The sequence below is a fragment of the Fulmarus glacialis genome, unplaced genomic scaffold (assembly GCF_000690835.1).
Source record: "Fulmarus glacialis isolate BGI_N327 unplaced genomic scaffold, ASM69083v1 scaffold42293, whole genome shotgun sequence".
Taxonomy (NCBI): Eukaryota; Metazoa; Chordata; class Aves; order Procellariiformes; family Procellariidae; genus Fulmarus; species Fulmarus glacialis.
The window spans coordinates 29,629-41,105 of NW_009201754.1; the positions used below are offsets into that span (position 1 = coordinate 29,629).

An 11,477-nucleotide genomic window follows, 5' to 3' on the forward strand; every position below is an offset into this window, starting at 1 on the left:
GAGGGTGCAGGTAGGCTTGTGTGAAATGTGAGGATTTGCTAGGTGAGAAAACACTGGTTTGGCAGAAGCTGGTTTCTATTGAGTGTGACAGTGGTGAGACCTGGGGTGGGGAGAAGCAAGATGGAGGCTACCGGACCACGGAGAAATACTTGGCTGGGGCGCGAAGGGGAGGAAAGAGGGGCCCTGGCATGCAGTTGGCCCAGCTGGTGGAAGTGTCACAAGTGGTTTCTTGCTCAGGGCAATACCGAGGGGACAGATAAATGAGAAGGCTTGGCAAAACTTTTGGCTCCTTAAACCACACATGGTCTGGACCCCCTGCTGCAGGTCTTGGGTTTGGTGTCCTTCATACGGCCCCAGGAATCTACTTTGCTGCCTGCAAAGCATTTGGCAGGGAAATGCCCCTCTCCCACAGGCAGAGGGGGATATGGGAGGAGATTTGGGCAAAGGCAGAGAAAGACTAACTACACTGTTTAAATTTAGACTTTGGACTGAGCTCAGAGTATTCAAACCCACAGTGCCTGGAGTAAAACAAGGAGACACCTGTAATGTTCATTAACAGGCTACTCAGAATTTAGAGGAGCATTTTTTCCCCTATTGCTGTAATAGTTAAGTCTAAATAAATGGAAAGGGGGGTTAGTTGTGGGGGAAGTGAAGCATGCTCTGTGAGGGAGCAGGGGGCATGGCAGCTGGCAGCTTGCTGGAGCTCAATTAACATTAGCAGCCTGGCATATCTATCGAGCAGGGTGAGGGAGGGTGGAGGTGGGACCAGAAACAGGCTCCTTGTGCTGCCAAGAAACAGATGCTAACAAGAAACAAGGAGAAATGTGGCAGTCCCTGTTGTGGCCTAGCCAAACAACGTCTCATAAGCAACAGATCAGCAGCTGTGGGGGCTAGAGGCCATGTGTCTGCAAGGAGGGTCTTAAAACTGTGGTGATGTAGAGAAGATCCCAGGAGGGAGAGGTGGTGTCTGTAGAAAGAAGCTGAGAAAGGAATCACCATGCAGGAGTAATTGTGAACCTTTGGAGGTACAACCCATGTTCCGATACTGAAGAACTGAAATATGTGGTCAGGGAAGGGACACTTCGTTCTCCTGTGGTTGCATTAGGAGTGATGACCTCTTTAAAGCCACCAGTTTTAAGGAAATTGTTCTTAAGAGTGTGTTTGGCCTCCTACTCTCCCTTCAGGCTCCCTAACTTCTCCTAGTCATCAGAAAGCATTTAGACCAAGAAAGAGGAAAAAAACTTCAGGAGACTTGAGAAAAGCTGCCTAGGAAAGTCCACTGCTGGTTTAGTTAAGCCAAGCCACAAAATCATCCACTTACCTGAAGACAGCACTCTCTTACTGCAGTACAGGCAAAACTATGGGACTTGCTGACAAGATGGGGTGAAGGACCTTACTGCCAGTTCTTGGATGTGCAGGAGCAATCAGGCTCTGAGTGCACTTGCTGGGAATAAGACAGGTATTTGGTGTATGTGGGAAAGATGCTTTCCTACACTTAAAACAAGTTCACTTCACAGATTGGCAGCGTGTTCTCACTGGATTTACAGTGAGTTTGCGATGTGAGTTTTATCACTGTAAGACTAGGCAGTTGCATGATAAAACTGGAAATGCTTATCAGTGAGACAATACTGTTGTTGCCATAACAAGCTGCAATACAGCAGGGCTGTTGCTAGGGTCTCCCTGTTTTCAAGGAACTCGCCCTGCCATGAGTTGCATAAATTCACTGGCTGCAGCTGATGAGATTCAGTGGTGACAGGGAATGTAAGCAGGGATGGATGCTGATGCATCCCACAACCAATGCACTATGATCCTTTCCACCGTTGCCTTTTCCTTGCACCCTGTGTGAATAGCTACATTGTTTTACCGATCTGAAATACGGGGCATGGGACCATGTACACAGCTGAGACAAGAAGGGAATTAGGTCAAAAACCCCATGAAACAGCGCCCAGAATATAAAACGAAACCGCACTGCAGTATGAGGCTCCTCCGTGGGTGCCGAGGTGATTGTGTGTGTTTCTCTACTGACATTAAAAATGGAGCAGAGCAGCACTAGTAAAGTCAGAAATTTCTAACTTCCTTACAGGGAAGCCACATCTGAGTCCCTGTACAAGGGCTAACTCGCTAGGCTGAAACTCTTCAAAAAAAACCAGTCTAAAGTTAGGTTTCCAACTCCATGTATAGTACCCGGAATTTTCCAAATGAATTGGGGAAAAAAAAAGCAATCAATGTATGTTAATCCTCTTAGTGTCTGAAGTTCAGAGTAGCCAAGGCATTCTTCCCTGTGAGAAACCCCTACTGAAACAACTTGTGTTTGAAATTCTTCCCTCTTCTTTTGTTCCTTTGATCCTCTACACCTTTCATCACAGGCAAGCTCCTTCTTATGCCTATGTTTCTTTGTGCTGCTTTCACCCCACCCCCTGCCCAGCTGATGGTAGGAGGAAAATATATCATAAACAGGATGAAGATTTCTAAACCACATGTGCTTTACTTCAGGAAACAGGCAAAACGGGAAAAGTTTTGATTTGCATATAGCAGTCACATATAGTCACATTCACAGCAGGATTGAAGTGAAATATTAATAATGGTGAGCACTTCAGTTCACTGACAGAGGAATGCATACCAGTTTGGTAGTCTTTGAGTTTCAGCACTAAGCAGATGCATTAGCTAGCTTCCTAGCTTCCATTTCATGCTTAGCCTTTTCTCTCATCTCTCTTTCTCTCTCAATGAGAAGTGCTTGTTCTTGCTCCCACTCCTTTAGCTTCTGCTCATGTTTTGCAATGTCTTCCACTTCACATGCTGGCAGCTTTTCCTTGACAAGTTGGGTGGTCAGGGTTAACAGGCTTTCAGATTCAACCTTGCCAAGTGAATGCAGCTGAGAGTACAGCTCCTGTCATAAAAAGGGATTTGGCGGGGAGTGAGAAGGAGAGAGCCAGTCAGTCACAAAATAATCAGCCACAAAATACTTCCCTGTAAGAACCAATACATCGCTGTTTGAATCTAACTATTAGCTGGGCTATACAGGCTAGGTAACTATTTTATCGCAGCAATATGTTTTGACTGTGGTAGCTGGTACCATTTCTTGAAATGCTTAACGGCTAGAATAATTTTTTTCAGCAATAGAACTAAACCAATGAAGTTTAATTTGCATTAACCACTGAAATTCTCGTTATTTTTCCAAGTTCAGTTATCTGGTATTAACAAAGATCAGCTGACCAGTCAATTACAATAAATATAATCTAAACACCTTGTTTTTGTGTCTCACCTTAAAAATCTGTTGAACAATTTGCTCCACACTGCATGCATTAGCATCCCTCTAAACAGATGCACATCACTTTAAATGCTCTCTTGCTAAGGGTATTCTAAGTAACTCCCATGATTTTTATTCCCAACAGTTACTGTGATCGGAAGCTTGACTATGCTTACACAGACTGTACAATAGCACTAAAGCAAGGGGTATTTTTTCAGGGATATTCTACGCTGAAACTAAGAGCAGAGCTTCAGTAAGAAACTGTGCAGTATTTCTTGAGCTTTACTTATCTAGATTTCATGCAGCATAAAAATGTTAATTCACTTAAGATGATGAATCATCCAGTGATACTATTTCTGGCTTTCTGGAATCCTTAGCCTGATGGCTCACTAACAATCTGATTAAAAATTGCGTTAAAAGTGCAGATACACAACCAAGGAGGAGTTTCCTGGGGGAGAAAGGAGACACGGTACTGGCAGATTCTTTACCCCTTGCTCACTCATCAGATAGCAACACATCTTCCTGATTGTTCTTTTAAATTAAACATTTTACTGAGCCTAGCACCTGCAGAAATGTTTAAGGTAAGTACATGTCCTAAAGAAAGATACATCCATGCTTCTTTTCTGGGCCCTTTGAATAAAGCCTATTGTTCTGCATTGCAGGATGATGGAAAGAAGATGTGGGGATCATTCACCTCCAAACAAAACGGCAATTCTGGGGCCATGCAGATATTTGGACTTCCAGTTATCACTGGAAGCTTATGCGCTGTGCTGCTGGCCCCCAGTGTTCCTCTTAACCCAGCCCACTCTGGCAATAATCTGCAAAGGCACTGCCCCTCAGCTCCTGTATTGAGGATCTGCCTTGTTCTTACACAGGAAACTATGATGTCCCCTCTGAGGCCTCTCCACTTCTCTCTGCAGGCTTTGTTGTGTTTTGCCCGACCCTTGAAGGTTTGAAGTGGACAGACAGCAGATTCAAGACTCTAAAATGCTAGGCACGCAGGTCTGAGGGGCTTGGGTATTTGGCTCTGTCTGTTATTTGATTTTATGATAAAGAATGAAAACAAAACCAATGGCTTTGAAGCTAATGGACTAAAACCAAACTCAGTAATATTTAGGTGTGTTCATCTCTATTTTGTTTGAGATGTCAGTAAGTATATGATGCATCAGTGAGAAACATGAAGAGATCATACAGCTTGGTTCTGGGACAGGAACCTGAGAACTATACTCATGTTTACAGATTAGATATTCAGTTTAAACATAACTGGTTTAGATCCTTAGACTCTCCCTACTAATCACTACCAAAGATGTGCTGAAAAGGGGGTTTATGCACTGAACCTAAGCAATATGAAATTGAACTAGAGAAAGGCAACAAACTGGAAACTAGCAGGACTTCTCTCCTAAGCCATTACTGGGAACACTGAACTCCTAGAATCTTCCCTGCTCTGCTGTGATACATTAGTGAAACTAATTTAGGAAAGCAGCAGCCTCTATGTCCCGCAGGTACCAAAAGCGCGCATTCTTAAGTGGCTAAATCATTGATTTTTATGAACAGTCTCCAGGGCTCTGCATGCAGACAGTTAGAGAAGGAGCATGGCTTTTAGAGAGGGTGTTCCCAGCATTTATGTGATGAAATGCTTGCCCACTGATCATTTGACACAGATGGAAGGAATTGCCTGAGGAACACTGTACTGAGTAGTAAGCCTCAGTGTACGGGATCTGAAAACAGGTAATTACAACACAAATGACAGTGTCAGACAGAGAGTCTAAATTACAGCTCTAAAGGCTTTATCTGGAAAGAGCCAAATGTCCTCAAGTCCTGTTTGTTTTAGTGGAAGTGAAGGACATGCTGCCTCTCACACATCGTATCTATTAGGCTGCCGTGGCTTTTTCAGGTACTTCCACAAATGGCTGTTCTGAAGGTTGGTATGAGACACGGAGTCCAAGTTGCGTATAAAAACCATGCAGAATAAGCTACAGTTCTAGACAGGAACTGTATGTCTGGAGCAAATCCACATGCTTTTCCTCGCATACCCAGGTGTATGACTTATGAAAGAGAACTGGGCAAGCAGGAGACAGAAGCAATTGGTTTTGAGCTCAAGGAGAAAGACTGGGACATGCTGGCTAATGCAGGGCTGGACAAAGTGCAACCAAAGTGTTTTCAGCAGCAAAAGTGCAAATCCTGTGTTGGAGTTCCATCACACGAGGGGCAGATGATCTGTGCTGGGACAGCAGCTGTGAATGCCAACATCACCAGATTGCTTCAGAGCTGCCACCTTCCCTCAGACTTGTAAGGATTTCTTGTGAACTTCTCTGCCCTGTGAACTACACCCATAAGTGGCCAGGGGTTCAACTAATGGATATGAGAGAAGAGTCTGAGAGCTCTTTCAGGCTTAGCCGAAATGGCATTCTGACTTGAAAGCTCCTTTTCTCATCCAGACAACCAGAAATTGTGGCTTATTTACATATAAATTGCTGTTGGATGTCTAGACTTCACATGAGGGCTTTGTCTTTCTTATATTCAGACTTTTCTGGTGAGAGCTTAGAGCTAAGCATTGGAAATGTAGATTGTTGGCTCAAAGTCAGGGCACTCACTGCCACACCAGGGAATGCCTGAACTGGGGTTTATGGAACTTGTGGAAAAGTTGAGGTGAGAAGAAAACTACCCTCTTGGCACTAGCCTGTCCCCAGTTTGACATTTAGGCCTTGTTTTGAGCACTCTGCATTATTTTCTTCAAGGCTAGACAATGGATAGACAATGAGAGACTCATAAAAATGTCTCGCTCCCTCCTTCAAAGGGCACTTGTGTTTACCTAATTCACTGTAATTCATCCAGGCATTAATTATCACATGCTGAGCACCCACCCAAACACTTTAATTAAAAAGTTCTAAGTGCCTACAAAGCAAGTTTAATATTTAAAGATTAGTGGCAAATAATTTATGTAAATAAAAATTAAAGAAAGGAAAAGTGTGTGTATGTGAGGTGAAACCATAGGATACTACTCTTAACTTTTGAAATCTCTTTAGAAGAACAACAATCCGCATCCAGAACAACTGTCCAAGGTCGTGACAGCAACAATGGAAACTGATGGGCTATGGGAAAAGTACTGCTCCTGGAACTATAAGTCTATAGTTTCAACCTGGGGTATTGATTTTTACCACAGCACAAATCAGAGGTGATAAAATAAAATGAGCTCGTTATATAGCTATGAGATGATCAAATAAAATGTACTCATTATATAGCTATGCCCTAATGAACAACTGTTTGTGTTTCATATTGTTATCATCAGCATGATGACCTAAAGATAAAAGGGAGGCCTTATATAATTATAGCCTTACTTAATTCCCCAGACTGAAAGTATAGGATGCAACATTCCTACTTAATCATAACATACACAAATGGACAATAAATTCACGATTGTCTCATGCCTATTACAATTTATTTTACTGAGCAAGAGCCCCCACAAGGTCAGATAATGGATCTCTAATGACATACCACTTTTGCGAACAGGATTGGATTTATCATTTTGATATATGAAAAGTGAAGAGAAAATCCCAGCAGACAGACAAAAGACAAGTGGCCTTGAGCATTTATGTCTTTGTAGGTTGCTGTTTCCTGTTTGAAGAAGTGAAAATGTAAGGTGACATCAGTTTCAAAAATGCCAGGTGGGACTCCTGATGCACTGAAGGAGTGTCAGTCTACTAGCCATAATAAGCCAGCATATATATTTTCTAGTATATGTTATGGAGATCTACTACAGCTTAGAATATTTAGATAAATGAAACTCTCTTACCTTGAATCGGCTGTAGTACTTGGGTGCTTTAGACTGCTCTGTTTCTTCTGATTCTGCACACTGTGACTTCTGCTCTAATTCCTTGACTTCTTCAGCCGATTCTGGACCAGGTTTTACTTCAAGAATAGACTGCAAAATGGTCTCCAGAGCATCAATCTGAACAATCACATTTATCATTGTTAGCATAAAAAGTTTGGAAATACAATCTGAGTAACACCGCTGTCACGTTTACAACCAACTTCATGAGTTACCATGTATTTTGAGATGACATTTGTGTACGATAAGAATAAAACCAAATTCTAAAAGGAAATGGGATTTATTCTTGGAAGAATTTTGTACTGTACTTGGGACCTTTGAGACTGGACATTAAATCCCTACAACAGAACAACTCCACCACCCCCTGTCAACAGTAAAACTCCCTGCGACTTAGATGCTGACTGGTATTTGCAGGTCTGTCAGACATTAGGCTAATGTCTCCTCTTGACATGATATCTGGCCATAAATATTAATGGTAAATGGTAGTCACAGTGATAACAGCACTAGCATGATACACAATCACAGATACATCTGAATAAGGTATTACTATGGAATGTATTGAACAATGTAATTGAACAATATAATATAATATAACTCCCCCCTAACAGATCATGTCAACACCTCTTCGGTGAAAAGAAGCAGGGAAATCACCTGTACACCAATAAGAACATTCATTCCTATCATTAGTTTGATAATTGAATAGGAAAAATGGAAATGTAGGCATATAATATATTGTTATAGGTATATTTTTAATTTGTGACACCTCTGTTCTCTTCATGCTTTTGTCTTTCAAGGTAGTAAGAGAACCACCCTCTCGTAATCTAATTGCAGTTGTATCAAAAGAATGCATTAGCTTCTTCACTAAAGGACTTGGTAAATTATTTTTGTATGTATTATTGATACAAAGACGGAACTGCTCTATGGATGATGATGCTGTTTTGGGAATAATATGATCTCCATAACTGGATGCAGGTTGCCTGCATTTTAAAGTTCAGCTTTTATAAATGCAAAGAGCTGTTATCCTTCCATGAATCCTAATTCTGAATGTTTATCAGTAGGATGAAATAACTCTATGTAACCTTTGAATCTGTGATGTTTTCTCCAAGCAAAAGGGATCTTGATGCTTACAGTTTCATTTTGCTAGCATAAGTATATAATGCTAAAGGAATAAAAATTAGGCTTATTTGAAATAACATTCTTGACATTGAAATGTAATCTTTAAACTAGCAGTACTGAAACAGGTTAAAATAAGCAATGAAATAATAACTATGTGCTTAGAAATACATACACTTATTTAGAGACTTTCTCAGACAATGAAAAAACCCAAAACTTGTCTTGCTTGTTCACAGTTAAACAATATAGCATAATACTAAAATAGCATTTCTATTATGCTGTTAAGATAGTAATAGCAGAGAGAAAAGAGACACCCTTCTAGTCAGAAATGAATGAAAGCTTAAAGCCTGAAAGAAAAATAAGTGACTGATAATGACTGGGCAAATCACTTGAAAATGTTTACACCAAAACTGCACAGTTAAAAAAGTTCATTTGAAAACTTCCTTTTAGATAATGAAATTTATTCAGTCAGAAAATAATACTACATTTTGGAAAAGAACCAAGTTTGCAAAACCAGGACCATGTCTTTCTCAAGTAATTCTGTGATTGTGCAGACATGCAAGGACAATGATTTATAACATGGCCCATACTTTTCAGTTCATATGGATTTATGAGAATTGCATAATGGTCAACCTAGTCCTGCCCAGGAAAGGTCCAGGATACTATAGAAAGAAAGGGTTTATGGCACTTGAGGTTGTTTCCATCACATCTACTGCTGAATCTGTGATGGACCAACATATTTTCCTTGTTTTTCTTTCTGCATTGGGGTCACAAAAATGCATTAGAGAAAAATTATTTTGATAATAACAAACCATCCATGCCTGCTCTTGGTCCTCAGCTTGGTGAAACTTTTGTGACTTGCACTATTGTTTATATACTGTTACCTAAAATCCAAATGAGGCCAAGTATCTCTTCAGAGAAGTTTCTGTGTGGCTCTCACGGTCATTGCTTTTTGGGCTCTACTACTGGATTTGTACAGAGAGACTTGCAGCATTAGTGAGTAATCAGTAATAACCTTATTTTATAAGTTCTTAGTTGTTCACTGAACAAAGTAAAAAGTGTCTCTGAGAAGAATGCATTGCTAGATATTACTAGTGTTTACTATTTGTACAGTATCAGTACACAGAAGGATGGGATCTTCTATGGACCTGTTGTACCACAGACAGATGCAGCCTTGTTTCAACACTAGGGTGTTCATCTACAATGCAGAGCAAGCTGAGGAGTTCCTTAATTTGTCTAGGGTTTGTAAGCAGAAAAAAATCACAAGCGTATTAGGCTGAGTTCTTCAGACTTGGAGTAAGGAAAAAATCTCCAAAACCACATACCCGAAGAGGTAACTCAAAGTGGTAGCAGTGGCAGATGTGACACTTCCTTCCTTGCACTGTCCAGTATTACACAGAGCTGCTTCTGAGCGTGGAGCAACAGACAGGAGAACCTGCTGAGCAGTGCCCTGGCCTTTGTTTGTCAAGGGAAATGCAGAAACTGCAACCCTAGTAGTGATGCTACCAAAAGAAAGACTCCCATCACCAGAGATACCTTTAGGAAAGAGTTCCAAGAAGAGGAGGTGAGACCTCAGTGCTGTTTCTACGCTCCAGCCCATGTGGTGGTGGTTTCCTAAGTTACTCCCCCTAAGCTGTCCAATTCCAGGATTAGCCCGATGCCCCATAGCACTCCTAAGCCCCAAGTCCCTTAGTCAGTGCTGACTTCATAAACGGACCGAATCTATCCACCCTCTCCAAATGAGGGCACTACAACCCTTCTAGAAATCACTCGGTACCATTTTTGGACCAGTATCACTGAGGACAGTATCATCTCAGAGGGCACAGAATACATGGATTTAGCCGGGAGAGGAACAAGATGTGATATTTCATCCTGACTGCTAAGAAGTATGTCACTGAGTGAGTTCAAAAGCTTGGGAAACAAAGGTGTCTTCCCATCCCCACAGACATGTGCTTCCTGTGACACAGACCCAGGTGTCTCTATAAGGAGGGGAAGGCTTAGGAAACACACTTAAATGATTTGTGGCATAACAGGCACTCACTCCCAAAGACATGCCAGTAGACACCATCACTGGCTCATCAACTGAAACAGTGGTTCTGTTCTAAACATTACTTCTTCGCCTGTCTTCCAAAGACTTCTGAAATATTGCTGGGTCTCTTCTCATTAGAAAGGCACAGAATTCACAGGTTTTACTGGAGTTTGGCTTGTGTGAAATTCCCTCTGTTCAGCGGGTTACAGCCTTCATACTTACAGCTTCTTTGCAGATTTTGCTGTCCCCTGACAATGAAGCCACGTTCTCCATCACTTGCAAGGCTCTATTCAAGTATCCAGGTGTCCACATTAGTGGCATTAGATTGTATACAGCTCTTAGCCCTTTATTCAACTCCACTTTCCCTGTGATAAAAAAATAACTTCAGCGTTAGTACTTCAACACCTGAGTCTTAATGGAATCCGTATGGTTTGGCTCTGTTTTTTAAAAGTGACAGGAGGTGTCTTGGCTTCTGTGGTAAAACCAATACACTCTTCTACAAAGCTGCTCTGACAGAACTGCTATTACCTTATTTTATTAAGGTGCCTTCTTTTTGCCCAACTTCAAGGCTATTACATATTTGGTTCTGGTTCCCCCCCCATTCCCCCTCCCCTCTCACCTATAAATTTTGTCCGGATGGAAAAGAGGAAAAGTGGTCAGATTTTCTGGTTGTCTGGCAGTTGTAACAGCAGCTCTGAGCAAGGATGTCTGAAGATCTCAAACAAATGTCTCCTTCACCTCCAGGGACTGACTGTGCAGCACGTGTGCACTAAATCTGAGGCTCTGGACTCACCTCTGTGGCTTTTAGGGTCTATTCACACATGTGTCATGGCCAGACTGTACGGTATTAACAGCACACGCTCTGGCTAACTATACAGCTTAGCACCCCTATTTCTGCTGGAGCTTCCTGAGAGGAAATATGGGAGACCTGCCAAAATGGAATTTTGGTTCTTGATTTAGGACATTCTGTGCAACAAGGTCTTCACTGACTTTAGCAGGACCTGTGATGCGCAGCACCACTGACAATGCGGCTTTTCTTCTGATGGTAATTACTAGAGAACATGAAACTCCTACATAACAGAGGAAATGTACATCATGCTGAAGTTGGTGAGTAGTAATTTACAATGATTGTCACGCTAAGGTTTTGATTTTGTCATTGTCACTGTAACAAATAATACCACTTCAGTGTAGCTTCACTGTAACAAATAACACCACTTCAGTGTAGCTTACGATCACAGAATCATAGAATCATAGAATCA

At 41.6% G+C, this 11,477-nt stretch overlaps 1 protein-coding gene across 1 annotated transcript; it reads right to left on the minus strand.

Annotated features, from left to right (window-relative positions):
* Positions 1 to 2,478: 2,478 nt before the first annotated feature.
* Positions 2,479 to 10,600, minus strand: MRPS27 (mitochondrial ribosomal protein S27; the record flags this gene model as incomplete). The annotated part of the gene is made up of 3 exons (XM_009574054.1): positions 2,479 to 2,887; positions 7,041 to 7,196; positions 10,441 to 10,600. Coding segments are annotated over 3 exons (556 nt in total), but the record flags the coding sequence as incomplete, so codon positions are not given.
* Between the last annotated feature and the right edge of the window lie 877 nt (positions 10,601 to 11,477).